Source organism: Apteryx mantelli, chromosome 17, assembly GCF_036417845.1.
Source record: "Apteryx mantelli isolate bAptMan1 chromosome 17, bAptMan1.hap1, whole genome shotgun sequence".
Lineage (NCBI taxonomy): Eukaryota > Metazoa > Chordata > Aves > Apterygiformes > Apterygidae > Apteryx > Apteryx mantelli.
Window position 1 is genome coordinate 11,334,773 of NC_089994.1, and position 16,805 is coordinate 11,351,577.

Here is a 16,805-nt window from a genome sequence, read left to right on the forward strand (position 1 = left end):
GCAAAAGATGCCCCAGACCTTAACAAGGAGAACCTTAATGCAGTTAATTTCTGTAGTCACACCCCTGTCTGTTAATACAATGAGTTCAATTGACTTGCGAAAGGTCACACAGTGCATCTGATGTTCACTTAGATTAGAAACCAGGACCTGACAAGATAACCACAATACACGGTAAAAGATTTTGGATGTCATGCAAAACTTGAATGATGTTCCTTCTTCAATTCACTTATTATGGTGGATAAACAAAGGGGGTTATGCTTGGAGATATGCAGAACAGATTTTTAAAAAACAGTTCAGTAAGCTCTAAAGTTCTAAACATCTGTAAATGGCTTCATAAGCTAAAGAAACTGAAACAGCTTCTAGTCAAGAGGACATTTAGATTTCTAAAGTTGACAGCCGTGGAGAGCAGAAGGAAACACAGTTGCTGGCTAGCAGTCAACACATCTTTCACATACAGTAAGCCAGGTAACCATGTGAAAAGAGTCCAAATTTCTGAAATTCGCAGCATGTGCAAAAGTGCTGCTCCCATTCAAACCATTGCTCTTTGGACCAGCTTCCCAAAGCCTCCTCCAGACTCTTCCTTCTTGCTAGCTATGCTCCACTACCCAAAGCTTCATGCAACTCATTGCAACTTTTCTCATAATTTCTGTTGCAGTGGTTTTCATGCAAGCATTTGGTATTTTGAGGGACCCAAAGACAGATGTACATAGCACACTGTCCAGATCAACGTGACTTGCAAGGTTTCACAGACCTTGTGTGTGTGTTATTATTCAAACCAGTTTCCCAAGACTCACAGTTTGATGGGGAGTCTTAAAACTATCCTGTTGTTACCTTTATTCCACTAAGTTCTAGACTGCTCTTATTCAACTCTTTTCTCTTGACTCCTTGTGTCACACCCAGTGACTGGCTTGAGGAGCTTTGCAATCCCTAAACCAACCATCTACACATTCATTAGCAAAGAGACCAGGCTTTCCAAAAACTCCTTCAGTGCACCACCCTTACTCAGTAACACCACTTACTATTGCACTGAGGTTTTCCTGACCTTAAACAGGCCAAACTATTCTGTTCCACTGTCACCCAACCCAGAGCAGAGATCAGGTGTCCCACATGTGCCAAAGATTGTAAAGCAGATAAATAAGGAGCAGTGGTGCGACTGTGGTCCTATTCTCACTTCAAAGGCTCATTTGATCATGCTCCTGGAAAGGGACTTCAGCCTTGGGCACACATCATGGACCTGCAGTCTTGTATCTAGCCACTGCTTTAGTCCCCCTGCCCCAGGAGGGAAAGCATGGTACAGAAAATAGGAGGGAAGGAGGAGACAGTGACTGAGATGGCACACAAAGAAGAGCAGATCACAGTGAATTGTTTGAATTAGAAATCACAGGAGTTATTTTGTATTCATCTACAGAGAGAGAATTTTATATCTAGTCTATACAATATGCTAAACACTTATCAAAGAACATTTAGAGACGGGAAAACCTCTGCATTTCCTAAAAGGCTTTCTGTTTATTACATTTAAAGAAAAACAAACAAACAGGAATAGGATGATGGAAAATTAGAAAAGATAGCCTGGGGGATGGGAGATGAGAGGAAAAAGCACTGAACAACTTAGTAGCAGCACTTGCTGGGTTTTCACACAGCTGAAGTCAATTCCTTGAAAAGGAGAGTTTTGACTCTTAAGTGGCCAGCACCTCTTGCAACATATTTCCTAATCAGTGAGTATTTATGGTCGATATTTTATATTTCCAATTTCCCCCTAAGGGCTCGTGAGAAAGCAGTACACCTGCCAACCTTTTCAGCTGGGCCAATAATTGCCAATTTGCTCTTTGCCTTAGTATATCACTCAATTTAGCCCTGGCTGTGCCCTGCATACATCCTCATTCATCTCTGTGCCCCCATGACAATTAGAGTGTTAGCTTCAGCTAACTAGGGCAACTATTCTACTAGGGTTGGAAGACAATTATTAGTCTATTTTCCCATCTTGTGGCAACAAAATTGAGAATCCACGACAATTACATTCAGCAATTCTGCACTCTGCCGCCTGCTCCCCCCTCCTCGCCCCCACCTTCCGAATATTTCAAATTATCACAGCTCTACTACCACATTCAAATTTTCCATGTTCACAGGGAGTGAGGGTTCTATTTAAATGATAATGAGGGACGATCCATTCAATTTAGTGAGGGAGAAAATCCATTAAAAAGCAGGCAGTTCTTAAGCTGATGGGTCAAGAAAAAGATAAAACCCTTTTTTTAAAGCCATTATACAAGGCTCTGTGTGGATTTTTTGGACTGTTCAGGACATCAGAAAAGATTAGGACAATTATGGAACATGGAAAAAACAAAACAAAACGCTCAAATCTTCCACTTTTACTTGGGTCAACACAACAAAATAGCAAAACGGCTTATCTGCCTCTTAATTCTCTGGTAACTTCCAATTACCTCACTATGAAAGACAGCAGAGGAAAATCCTGTTTTGGAAAAAGGCTGCTGACTTGGTGTTGGTTGTAGGACCCTGAGAGTACATGCGTAATAGGGTCTTTAGCTTTATAATGGATTTTAAGGGAATTTCACATCAACGCTGAACACTAACAAGTGGCAAATTCCCGTCTCCTTTTGCCCTCACCACACAATCCCTTGTGCAAACCTGGGTTAAAACTTCTTCGGTTTTCTGCTCATAAGGTCCATCAGCTGAAGGACGAGACAAATCAAACCTCTGCAGCCAGAGATGATTTCACTAGATTGTAACAAGCATTTTTGTTCCCGAAGACCCATAATAAATGGCCCTCAGTGCAACGTCTAGAGAGACGTACTATACAATACAGATGACTGCTGTTTCCCTATGATGCTCCTTCCCCACAGAATTCCCATTATGTCAAAGACCGAAGCAAAACGCACTACATTTTGTTGCGGATGGGCTGATGGCTACGTGCATACTTGTGTGCATGTGTGTGCAAGACGCAATCAATCATTTGCTTCAGTTTTCTTTAGAATGCAATTATTTCCTGACAGACCAGGCCACCTCTTGCCTTCATGCTCCATTAGAGACTAATGACATGCATTAATGTAAATAAAGAACAACTTACTGGCATCGCATTGAGTAAGTCACCTTAAGAAACAAATCACCCAGAGGAACTAAGCTGTTCATAGCAGCGCCTTCTCAAAGGAGGCCTACAATGAAGCCGGAGGGAGGACTCCACCGCTCCTGAGGTAGCAATGCTGAACGTTATAGCTGACGCTTTTGTACACTTATTTCCCCGCACATCTGCTGTGTGCCACAGAGCAGCCAAATCCACCTCTACCCGCCTCATTTACTCCATTGTTACCCCAGGTTAACGGGAACAGCCATGGGAGGGAAAGGCGGCCTGAAAAACAGATGTGAAGGCCAAATGCACTGAGAAGCAGCAGGAGAGAGACTCGGGGAAGAGCACGAAGGAGCCCAGGTGCCTCCAGAGGCGGCCCAGCCATCCGCAAGGAAAAGCGGCCACCCCGGGACACTTGTGTGGTCAGACCTCCGCTCGTAATCGCTAGCCACAGGGAAAAACCATCTCTGCCTTCCCTTTACATCCTTACTGCCCAATGGGTTTTTAAGTCCTCGGAGTGCCGCACGTAAGGGGTTGAGTCAGTTTGCTCGCACGCCACCCATTAGGAAAGCCTGCGAGGAAACAGAGCCACAGGGCAACGCAAGGACGAGTCACAGGCTGGGCAGCGAAACCTTGCACGACTCGACACGCAGGAGCACGCCGCCGTTTTCTCCCCCTCCCCTGCTCCCTCGCTACAAAAAGTCTGGAGCCTTATTTCTTTGCACGCAAATTGGGAAAACTGGCTGATTGCACCAGGGGGACTTTCTAAGACTTTCTGACAGTCACTAAAGAGACTACAGAACATTTACTAGTATGTGAAGAAGCGTTACACGTAATTAAAGCTAAATTGCACTCGTCAAATAACGAACAAAGTGCGTTCCATGATTCATGAGCCTTACTTTTCAAACTGTTTAATTACTAATTTGAAAAATTCTCATTTGCAAGGGGTCGCCAGGTCATTAGAGCAACTTCAGCAGAGCTCCGCAGTGTGCCCTGGCCTTCAGGCACTGCCTCCGTGTCCCCGTTGACCAAGAAGAGAAGAGTGCCTACTTCCCCCTGAACGCAGGGGCGGAACAACCCGCTTTGAAGATTTTGAGGGCATTAGGCACTCCAGCTCCATTCCTACAGGCTCGGCCTGCGACTTGTGGGCAAAGGGAAAGGAAGAGAAAAACCTTTAAGTGCTTTGGCTTAATGAGAAGAGTCTCCAAGACCACTTAGTGCTTTGACCTAAGCTAATTGTTAAGTCTGAACACGTTATTCCTCTCCCGGCCCCCACGTCACAGCGCGGCAACGCTACCGGTTGCCCCCGTCACATACGTGTCGCGAGTGGCCAAGGGGAGGGAAAGCAGAGAACCTCATAAGTACACGTAGAAACAACTGAGATCACTGTCGTCTAACACCACAGTCACGGACACCCCGCACAGAAAGGCGATTTGTCCAAAAGGGACTGGAACCCCCCCCCCCCCCACACACACACACACACTCCCACCCCCCTGCGGCTGAGCGGGGATCCGTAATCCTGGAAGCAGATCACAGGACATGTTATTTTTCTCTTCCTCCCACTGTGTAGGCTGTTTACAGCGCCCCATTCGCACTCAAAACATGTAGAGAGAATTTTCCCCCGTCACATTTCCCTGTCAGAGCTGTCAAGCTGAATCCCGCTTTAATCTGCCAAAAGCACTTTTCTGCTGACATTTTTAATAAATACTTTCAGCTTTTAAACACATTTGTGGGAGCCATTTTTCCCCCTTTTTCTCCCTTCTCCTCCTGCAGAATGGGCTCTGAAAGCCTTAATAGCAAATACATTACACTTATCAAAGGCTTTCCCCCCCTCTTCCTTTTGCATCCTGAAGCGGAGGTAGTGTTTTCAATTTTAAAGCTAAATTAACTGTCCAATTGAATTTAGCTGGTGTGAGCCGTTTTCTGTGACAGGTTTTAGTTATGAAGCATATTTTACATTAATAGAACTCAACATGAAAACCACTCGCTCTGGGATTTCAGTGGCTTGCCACTGAAATGGCAAATTTAATATTTCAGACATGCTCGTGCCAGCGTTTGATTATTGTTCTTCATTTAAATCTCTCCTAACGGGAAAGGTCCTAATTAGTAAAAAATCATGTTTTAATGAAGGCGAAATGCTAATTGCTAACACAAAAAGCCTTCATATAAAATTATCCCAGCACTGCCATTGATTTCTTGGTGACTCAAAAGCCCATTTGTGTGTTTACACACTAAGGCACCGTTTGCTTTTGTTTTATCATAACATTTCACTCAACATACTATCGCATTTCCTCAGAGAAAGACAGCTCTCCCACCAAAAACCTTTCGTATCTTGGAGGCAGGAAGCATAAAATTAGATGAACTGACTTTGCACCCGAAGTACGTAATTATGTGCAGTAACTAAAACCAAAGATACTGTAAAAAGCTTTTTAACACAACATCTTTCAAAAAAACCAAAAAACCAAAAAACCCTCAAAACATCAAGCCACTTCTCCCTATGAATAACAATTCCATTTTGTTTTCCCATCTCTGATCTTTTGCTTATCATATTATTTGCACCATGATTATAGTGTTTGCAAGGCAGCTCAACCACTTATGCCATAACACTCAATCATGACATAAAAAAAAAAGTTATTACACAGTGACCTCTGGATGCCAACATTTGTTCAGCAAGATTTATGAAAAGCCATGTCAGCAGCGGGAATTGCTGCGACGAAGCGATGCTTTCTCCTGAGTGGTACTTACATCACTGAGCCGGTCCCTGGAGCTGCTCCGCTGCGAGCTTGTGGCCTCCCTGATGCTGTCCTCCTCGCTATTTCTGCCACTTCTGCTTGTAGGGACCTTCATCTAGAGGGAGAAGAAGGGGGGGGAAAAAGTGGGTTTTCAAGCACTGCTCTGCTACCTGTTCCGAGGTCACTGACAGCAGTTTATTGAATGTTTTACTCCTGCGCGCACGGCGCCGTGGAGAGGATGCTTGCGGGCGCGCTGAAGATGCGCTCGACCACACGCCTCCGTACGCCCTGTCCTTAACACGCAAGCGAACAGGTGGCTTTAGCACGCCTGGCGCAGGAAAGGCTGTGCCCAAGGCCCATGGCCTGACGCGATGAGGGAAGCCCCCGTCACCCTTCGCTACCGATAACCCTCGGTGCAAACGCCCGCGCCGCGGCCGAAGCCCCAGAGCTCTGGGCGGGCTGCAGCGCTGTGCGGGGGGAGCTGGGGCACCGCTCCGGGCTCAGAAAGCCTGAGGCATCCCTGAAAACCTAATGCAGGCGCTCGGCGCTCATCGCTCCCACTCCGGCATGAGTTTATTCGAAGCCGGTGTTCGGAGACGTGCCTCGGTGCCAAGCCTGGTGCCGGCCCTGAGAGCTGCGCATCTGCACAACGGCCAGGTGCCGACGCACGATGGGGGACGCAGGCCTAAAAGCTTGTTTATAAGGTTATGCACCAAATTTGAGGCAGAGCATGATGACTAACTCTTACAGCCAAGGCTGGCTCCCTAACCATTAAATCACCCTTATTCCTCCGCTCGAAGGTTGGCTTGTATTGGCAAACTAAGTCCGAGGTGACACTGTAGGAAATCGCAGCAACTTTCAGCTTACATCTGCAAAGAGTGTTACGGGGGAGGAGGAGAACAGGATAGATATGTCATTCACTGCTTCATTCCTGGGCTCATTTACTAACAAATTATTCTGTTAATTCTCTTGTGAAATATTGGGTGGAAAGAAGTGTTTAATTTATTAATAGGTTCTATTCATATCAGTTTGGTTCCATTTAAATTGCACTACTTAAAATGTCGGCTCATACAAATTGGTACTTTTAATGGCAATAAAATCCCCTTGTTTCTTGCTGTCCTATTTCAAGGCAGAGTCTCCAGCTCAGGAGCTGGAAGGATTCGCTCGTGGTGCTAGGACACAACCCCAGCACGTTCAGACAGCTCTGCCGCTCAGCACCACGAGGAACGGCTTTGGGGGAACTCCATCTAGTCCGGCACGTACAGCCTTGCATGGGCATATATATTAAAAGACAGAGGAAGTATTATGCTCGTGTTCAAGCGATAATACATTTATCCTTAAAGTCCTTACTCCGCATGTCTTTCTGCCACCTTACACCTCATCAACGTAATTTTTTTCCTAAGGAAAAGACTTTTAGACTCAGCCACACTGAAGCGTTAGAATTACAAACTTGCTTGTGGCCATTTTTTCACACAAGGGCTGTTCTCAGCATTGGTGGCTTGTCTCACTCGTTGCAAACCACCTGTCCAATATACTGGCCACCTGCAAACTTTTATCAGGAGTGATTTTTCATCTTTGCTCCCACAGCAAAAGGTTACAATAACATAACGATGAGAGCTAATCCCTGCTGGGATCTGCTCAAAACACCCCCAACCAGTGGCCAGTCTGCATTTGCGACAGCAGCACCTAATATTAAGGCAAGTTTTAATCCACTTGCACTGCATCACGTTGAATCTGCATTGTTCTGTTTCCTTAATAAAAAGGCCAACAACGTCAAGCACAGAAATCTAACTCTATTTTATCAATACTGTGACCACTGCTAAGTTTTTAAACCCACATATCAATAAGCCATTTTGAAAAGATCTCTTTTCAAATGCCTAACGTGACTGGCAATCACCTATTTTATCCTCCTTTAGGTCTTTATTAACCAATTTTGTTTTCAGTTCTTGCCCAGGATTCATGCCAAACCAATATGGTAAACGGCATTACCCAGTTATAGACTTTCTAAAATACTGGCACACCAGCCTTCTTCAGTCATGAGGATCTTCCTACACTTGCCTGAAAATTAACTTTGCTGGTGCAGAGTCATTAGCCAGTTCTTTGGAAACTCTGGATGCAAGGTATTCCAACCTGCTAATTTTAAAGTGCCCAGACATAGCAGCTACTGTTAACACTCTTTGATTTTCACTGAAGATGGAACTATTTAATCATTATGGGACAGAATTACAATTTCCCCAAATACAGTACATAAATACCTGTTGAATTCTTTGCCTTTCCGATTTCCGATCCATAACTCTATTGCTTCCACCCAGCACCAGACCAAAGCTTGTCAAAACTATTACATTTTTGACCTAAACAACTCTCAGACAGAAGCAAATTAAAGGAAAAATAAATGACACCATTCCAAATCCTTTAACCTTCTCAAGCTCAGATGCTCACCAGAATTATTCACAAGGACTGAACTGTCAGCTGTTTAAAGTTAGCAGACTTACCAACCTGTTAGCAGATTCCAACCTTTTGCTCTTTTTCTTGAGTTACAGTATGCTCCCAACACCACCTGTTTCTTTTCTCCAAATTTCATTAAAGGGAAACTACACCTACACGCACGGTAACAAATTGAGACAATTTGACCTGACAAGGTCTTGCACGGGCAAGCAAATTAGAAGCATCACTGCTGCCATTAACCTTTCCAAGTAAATATCAATTATTAAACTTGCTGCACTACCTCTGTCCCCAGTTTGCTGCTGTGAATTAAGAGGGTCATCAGCCTTTTTGACAGATCTTGTTCATTTACACCTGCTGCCTGCCAGCAGGGGAGCCCGCACACCCGCAGCCAAAGCACTGAGCCAAGCTGCCTTAATTCATCAGTAATTACCCTAATGAGCCACATGCAGGACCCAACTAGGAGGACAAGTTGTTTTGCTAAATGGATGCATTGGTTTCATGGGCACTCTCTGCAGCCCGGGGTATTAGCAAACTGGTCAAAAGCTTGTTTCGTAAAGTTGCTTGTGGCTTCCCTGCATGATTTCTAGTAATTTTCTCTGGGTGTTTTTGCTCGACTTGCAGAAATTCCTCCTGACCATATTCCCTGACTGAGCTTCACTACAAAGCCGAGCACTCCCCACGCCCTGGAAAGACTATTACTTGCTCAGCTCCCGGCTCTGCGATGTCGATGGCCCATTGCACAAGGACCCCCACGGCGTGGGGACCCGGCGACTCCAACATGTTGCCAGCAGCTTATGCAGAAATCAACATCAGCTACCATTATTAAATATTTCCAATACAGGAGCCAAATGATCGATCTAAACACACAGCGGAGAGGGAGGGGGCAGGCCGAGAAAAGCTGCATTTCCACCTGGATAAAGCTGTCCCACTGTTGTTGCAGAAACGCCTTAAAATTGCTAACAAGAAGCACGTAGGAAAAATCCCCTCTCCAGTTTGTTGCCTTTGCCTGTCCAGAAATACTTATATAGCTTATTGCTATTTTCTGTTTTGATGATAGCAAACATCCTTCTCCAGGCCCTGCCAGACGGTGTTTTCCAGTAAGTGCAACAGAGCTGAAACAGAAACTAAGGAAACAGCAGGTAGCAGCGTACACCGGCCAGATTTGAATATATTTGAGAGCATAGCCTTTAGGTCTGCCCAGAGCTTTTTTTAGGAGCCATCTCAGAAACGAGAAGTCCCATCTGAAAAACAATCCCCATCGCCCAAAGCTCCTCAAGAGAGATCCCTGTAGAGGTGCTTTTTGGTATTGTGTTTTGAGGGCTGAGGGGGAACTGCAGCGGGATCTTTTATTAAATGCAGGTTGACTACATCACTTCAGGACAGCTAAATCAGAACGAAATAATAAGGCACAAGAGGAAGACTGAAATTATTTGATAATTTATCTCTTCCAAAGGCCAAATCCTGTCCTCGTCCAAATCCTAAATCAGCAAGACACTCATGTCCGTATCCACTGAGCAAAACATTTAAACAGGTGCCAGAGCTTTACTCAACCAGAGCGTATTTCATCCCTGAAGCGAACGGAGCGCTCCAAAAGCGCTGTCTGGACCAAGGCGGTTTGAAATCCAGACAAATAACACATCCTCCAACACCACGCGCCGCAGCGAGAACCTGGCAGCAGGCGATCCCAGACGTGCGCCATCGCGACGGTTCGGTTTTTACCAGAAACGACCGACTTGCCTTCGAGAGCAGGAGGAAGGACGTTTTCACCCGCGCGGCAGCAGGACAGCCGGGGCGGCCGGGCAGGGACAGGCTCCGGCACGCGCCTGCGCTCCCCAGCCACGCGCAGCCGGGACCCGGGAACCTCGCGCTGCTGAGCATCGTGCAGCGTGATTAAATATCACAACTCATAGTGCTACCACCTCCCGCTCGCACTGAAGTCGCGCTCTGCTATCCTGACCTGCTACTGCCTGCCTCTCGCCCATCACGCTCCTCCCTCGTTTTTCTTACAGGGCAGGGGGGATTTATCCATGGGCAGGATGGGGCCTTGCCTCTCCTAAAGGGCTTTTTTTTAATTATTATTATTATTATTTTTATCATCACTGCACTGGCTCTCCGGCCCAGCTTTTTAATCATAATAGATCAGCCCGCTCGCCGTTTACTGAAGCTTTTCCGCTGTCAGAGGAAAGCGCATTTTTATTTGGTGCGCCTATTTTCAAACCGCGGGCGCGCTGCCCCCGCTCATTATTAATAAACACACTTCGATTTATCAAAAGCTCTGTCTGAGTGCCACGGGGAGCCCGGGGCAAAAGGAGACAAATTCTTTTCTTAAGTTGTTCTGAAAGGTGCTGGGCTCGCCGACCCTCACCCCCATTAACCCAGCGGAGCGAGTTCGCTCCTGCGGGGAGCGCGGCGGCTTGCACAGCGGCAAACTCGGACTGATCTTGTGCCATCTCAATATATTTGTTCATTATCTTGCGCACACACAGAAGCATTTGGAAATGTACTCGGGGCACAGGCCAAATTGAATCATCTGCCTTCATTTTCCACACGATCTGAAGCTACAGCTGCTACAACAGGCTGTGGGATTTTTATTTTCCTTCCTTAACAGTTTTGCCTCCCTCTTAAAGCCACAGCGGTCGGATTTGAACCCTCCTGCCGTTTCTGCGGGTTACGTCTGCTTTTTAGAAAATGGGTCTTGCAGACGCACACAGTGGGGGGGGGGGGGGGAAAGAAAAAAAAAGAGTTATCAGCGATCTATTTCTGGGCTGTTCTGACGGCAGCACAGAAAGCAGCTCCCTCCGGGGAGAGACGTAATTAAAATATTCATCTCCGGGATGCCTCTTCTGGCGGCTCAGACGGGTCTATTAATCCGCGAACCCTCTCACCTCTGCCGGCGGGCAGGAAGGGGCCGGGCGGGCAGCCACCCCCTCGCTCGGCCAGCGGGAGCCGTCCCACGAAAGCCAGCCGGCCTCTCCCAGGGGCGCAGGGCCCCGCGCAGCGCCGAGGCAAACCGTGTCCTTCCAGGAACGGGTTAACTTGAGGGAAAAGCTTAATTCTTTTAAAAGCTCTGGAAGATCCGCTCTCATGTGTGTTGAGAGAAAGGCCAGACCAAACACAGCCTTCAGATCTAAAGTTTTACTGACTTAATGGCAAATCTATTTTGGCACAAGCTCCTCGGAGATAAGTAGGTAGAGCTGAGAGGCATCCAAGACACCAAGTTGAGGTCCAAGCTCTCGGATCACCAGCGACAGGGATAAGCCCACCTTATCGTGCTTATCTGTCTGAACCGAGGCTGCCGAATGCCACTTTACATCTAGTCAGTATGTAATGACTTCATCACCCACCCTGCCAAAGGACCCTTTTTCTACTGGTTCAATAGGGCCACTTTAAAGAATATATACATTTTTTTTCTTGCAGATAACATCTCCTACTAACAAACATTGAGATTACCCAGGGCTATGAGGATTGTTAAGAGCAACTATTCCAAAAGCTTACAGAAGCTAAATGTAAAGCCTGTTCTCTTCCCGACAAAGAAGAAAATGATGCTTAAACTATATTTTGGGAAGATTTTTTTGGTAGCATATGCTTGCATTTTATTACCAGCTCCCAGATAAGCTAGTGTTTCTCTTGGTAGACTATCAGCAGTAGCAGCTTTTTGCAATAGGAGACAGTAAACTGCCTTAATAAATATAAATGGACAATTTAATTAAAATATATTGGAGACTTGGAAAAAGTACTATTTGTGGATGAAACAGTCTGTTAAGGGATTGCACTCAAGGCTAGTTCAGTGTATTTTAAGCAGGCAACAGTAAGTGGCAGTGACATATACTGCATAGAGCTCTACCCCAATGATTAAAGACCATGCTGAAATTATAAACGTCTGTTTTCCAGAAGGAAAAAAATCACTGAGCTGCCTCTGGTTTTAATGCTTGAAACAAAACAAACCATTTGGCTTTAAAAATGTACTTCTTTAAACCTGAAAAGACCCATGTATCAAAACAAGGTGGAATCAGCTAAACACATTACTTCTGACTTGTTTCCTTGAAAATCCAGCCTTAATGCATTCTAACAAAATTTATCTATCCCAAGCATACCTCATAATGAGATCAACTGGGAAAAATATCAGGCTTGTTTGTATATTTTATACTTGCTCTAACTTGGCAGTTTGGAGATTATGTATTCCCCAGGTCCCTCCTTAAATCGTTTCACACGCTGCAATTTGATTTTCTTTGCTTGCCCTTTTCCACAATTTTTTTGATACATTTTATTGAGTTCTGGCTCAGAGGGAAACGTTCCCTTTGAATTAAGGGTGCAATCATTTTTTTCCTCTAAATAAGGACATATGGCGTAGAAAGCAATGTTACGGTCTGAAGGTTTTATGATTGAAGTAGGACTCATTTTAAAAAATGACAGTAACATCAAGTTAGATTAGACTAGTTTTTCTAATTGGGTGGTACTGCTGTGGATGTTGTGATCAGCTACCTTAGCCATAACTCATTTTAAATACGACACATCAATTTTTTCTCCTGTGATGAAGAGAAGAACAACAGAATGTTAGGATATAGAAGGATTTCTTTTGTTTTGTTTTGTTTGTTTACGTTCCTTCGGAAAATTGAATGATTTTTAGAAGCATAGAGTTTTAGCATTTCACTGGAATCCAGACTACTGGTTTCTAATCCTGGCTTACCTGTCTCCTTAGGATAAGCTACTTAACCAACCTGTACTGCAGCTTACCAGTCTGTAGGACGTAGGTAAACGGGCACCTGCACCCACTCGCAGCGTACCGCTGCCTTGCTAACCACCCAGCCAGAGCGTGACCGCGTCCGATCTCGCCGTTTCCGACAGGAGTGACCGAAGGAGCGGGCCCCTGCCCCGGGGATTGAGAAGCCTTTTCCATCAGCGCTGCGCACACAGCGGGGCTGCGAGCGGCTGCGGGGCCATCGCTCCTGCAGCTCACCCACCGCGCTGAAACGGGCGCAGAGGTTCGTGCAGCGCCGAGGGCGGCGGGCGGCCCCGGGCGCGGAGCAGAGCCCGCGCCGCTTCCCGTGATGGCCGGCGCGCTCAGCATCGCGGGGCTTTCCGCAGTGCGAGAGCTACAGCTTATTTTGCAAAAGAGCCGGTGCTTAAGCGGGCAAAACGGCTCAATTTTACAGCTGCCATCAGGCCCGCGCAGCACACTGCGCTCTGCATGCCCCCAGCCACGCGTGGCAGATGGCAGCAGACAGCTGGGAGAATCTGCGTTTGACATACGTCAGGGATGAACGGTGCCGGCACAGACCCGCCTGGGTTACAGCGAGCCAGGGAGCGCGGGAGCGGGACCGCGGCTGGTGGAGGGCGAGCAGCGGCGCTCCCGCCCGGTTCAGCCGGAGCCCGCCTGGCGTGCCGGGGGCCCGCGCGGCGCCCGGGGAGGCAGCAACGCGAGGCGGAGGCGACGGGCCGCGCCAAGACGCCTGCGCGGCGCTGCGAACGCGGCGCGGCGCCTAACGAACCGGGGCCACCGCGAGTGGTAGCTCATCGGGCGCTGCCGCCAAGGCGGGCTGCAAGCCATTGCACGACGGCAAAGTCCGGACGCCCTGCGCTCCCTCGGTGAAGACAGCTGAGGAATCAAATCAACTTACTGGGGCATCTTCGGCTGTGTTTATGAGGGTGCCTGGAGGCACAAAAAGACATAGAGCGCTTGGTGACTGAAGAGCAGCAGCCTGCAAAGCTGACGGATGACAGTAAAACCAGACAAGGGAGATTCATAAAAACCATCAGCGAAAAGACAGTGTCTAATACTTACTGCACCGGCTGTAACTCTCAGCCAGAAGTTGGAGGCTCTAACTACACTTTAATTTCGCTACAGGTCTAAAGGAACAACGTCCAATAAATACTCCATGAGAGAGCCAAAAGGCTCTGAGCAAGTTACTAAACCAGATTTGTGGCTTCAAGTTTCGCATTAAGGTGATTCAGACCTGTGATTCTCGGTTATAAAAGGCCTCCCAATATGCATCCAACGAGAAGCCGATTTTGTTCGGTTTTCGGTGAAGTACAATTAACAGCTGCGGTAAAGATCAGCTCAGGCCCCTGCAACAGATGCACCGAGCGTTACCACTACGGGGGCTGCTGACCACATTGAAAAGCTCACTGCAAAGCGCCCGGCTCCGGCCTGGACTGAGGTATGATTGACTAAGCATCAATTTAGCTGTTCAGCTGGAGCCAGTGGACTAAATTAGGCTGAGTTTACACAATGGTTTTAAACACCATGTAGGAGGCAATCAGAATTGACAGCTTCAACATCGCTGCCATCTACGCACACAGATACCATCTATTAAAGGCTAATATCAACAGCTGTGATGTTAAAAGCAAAAGTAAATTTAATACACATATCAAATTGTCCAAAGCTGCAAGAGATGGTTCAAAAGATGTTAGGAAATTCAACCACGACGACTCTCTCTATGTACACTAGGATATTTCTCTGCTACTAATATTACCCCTCAAAAGTAAGGGGGTTCTTCTTGAATTGAAGACAAAAGGTGATGATGATCTTCAAAAGTGTACTAATGACGTCAGATGGGCAAAACACTGCATGCGGTTCTGCTTTGTACTTGCGAAGGAAACAGATTCACTCCCCAGTCTTCTGGTAACAAAGGAAGACGCTAGACAACATTTGCTAACAATAAACTTTTTTAAAACAAAATCCAGACGTCTTGCACAAGTCCTCAAAGAGTGGGAGACCACGTGCCCATGGATGTTAAGTTTTAACAGATCTTGGATTAGCCACTAAGGAAACTGAAAAAGGGCAAGTGTTGGGGAAATATGCCCAAAGGGCCATCAGGACTCACTGGGTAGCTATTGGCACATTACCCTGATACCAACTGTAAGCAGAAGAGGAGGAAAAAAAAGCCATACTGGATGCCACTGACAGAATTAAGGCTGTTATTTGAGTCAACAAGGTTTTCTGGAAAATGACTCGTGTCAAACAAGCCTGGTTTCATTTCCTTTCATAAATTTAGTTGAAAAAGGAACTGGATAAATGTGACATGCTTAGAATTCTTGATGTACTCATACCAGAAGATATTCTGAAAAAAACTAGGACTACATTAATAGCCAGTATGTTCCCCATTTACAATATGCTTTATTGATACGTTCTCAAAAAGTAATGTCAATAAGCAATCACCTAATGTTTGCTACAGAAGGTGAAAGGATTTAAATGAGGCTTACAGTTATTCAATGGTTTCATCAATATTGGGGAAAAATATTATTAAATCCACTGCTGATAAAATGCACATATGCCAGCAATATTTGTTAAGAAGTAAATAAGGATGAGGAGGGGAAGGCAGTTTGAGGCAGCAGTTTGGATTCCTTGAAAAATTAAAAACTAAAAAGAACATATCCAAACCCAAAGCTGCGCCGCGGGGAATGACGGCAGACAGAATAGGCACTGCAGAGCAGAGCAGGGCGGCTCTGAAAAAGCTGCAAATGTCACAGCCGACAAGCAACTCCTTGCAGTTTTCCAGCATAATATTGCAACCAAAGGGAACTAGAGTAATCCCCGAGCAAGGGAAGGGAGGGCGCTTTGTCTTGGATACAGCATGGAGAGGAATGATCTGGGAAGATGGACTAAGTCTACGTCGGCAAGTAGCATAGACCGACCGAAGCAGATCCGTAGAGCAAAGCAGCTGGTGCTGAGGATCCAGCGCCCTCTCTGTCTGCATTTCGGGTTTTACTTCAGCCTAGTTCTAGCCTCATCCTCTGGACTGAATGTCTAGTAGTGGCTGGGACATATCTTCTGGTTTATTTTCATCCGAAAAGGAACTAGCTCATTGCTCTGACACTGCTCCATCACGTGAGCCAAAGCACAGTAAGCAAGAGCAATGAGGAAATTCACTTATATAACACTCATGTGGATGCACGCCTTGCATCAGGTTTTGAATTAATATTTTTAATATTAATAATTAAATTGTTAAATAATAAATTAAAAATTAATTATTTTTAATATTTTTAAGACAATATTGAGAATCAGAATGGAAGCACAGAAGAGCAGCAATAAATATTAGGAGGATAAAGAGCTCAACTCCAGCTAGCTTAACAGAAACGAAGATCACAGTAGTTGATTTTACCTTCATAAAAATTTAACTTTTTTAAGAAAGACATAACAATCAGGGTTGGAAGCAGAGCCAAAATACTCAAAATTGGGTATTTCTCAATGGAAAACCCAGGAGAGTATTCAGCAGTGCAAAATACAATGCGATTGTGAGGATATTCTACTTGTTCATTCTGGTTATGCCTTTCTCGTGCTAACACACTGCATTAAGTCTCTCTAAATATTTACACACTTCCAAAATCTTTGGAGGCCCTCCTTGCACCAATGTCAGCAAAGTTCACTACACTTGCGTGTTACATTAAACCATCCTCCACTGTAAAACAATCCTCTCAGAAGCCCTGAGGATTTGTGCTGCTAAATAAAGGAGAGTTCAGAGAAAAACAATCTTCTAGGTGTGCGGTGGTCAGAAACAAATGCAATACCTCTGCCTCAGTCACAGCAGAGGTCCATACTCCACGTTATG

General features: G+C 45.8%; 1 protein-coding gene across 13 annotated transcripts in view; it reads right to left on the reverse strand.

Annotated features, from left to right (window-relative positions):
* The window catches only part of FBRSL1 (fibrosin like 1), a 556,885-nt gene that overhangs the window by 298,137 nt on the left and 241,943 nt on the right, over nucleotides 1-16,805 (reverse strand). For all 13 annotated transcript variants that reach the window (XM_067307137.1, XM_067307140.1, XM_067307147.1 and 10 more), the window contains exon 3: nucleotides 5,825-5,926. In XM_067307137.1, coding sequence (XP_067163238.1) covers nucleotides 5,825-5,926 — 102 coding nt within the window. The remainder of the gene's footprint in view (nucleotides 1-5,824; nucleotides 5,927-16,805) is intronic.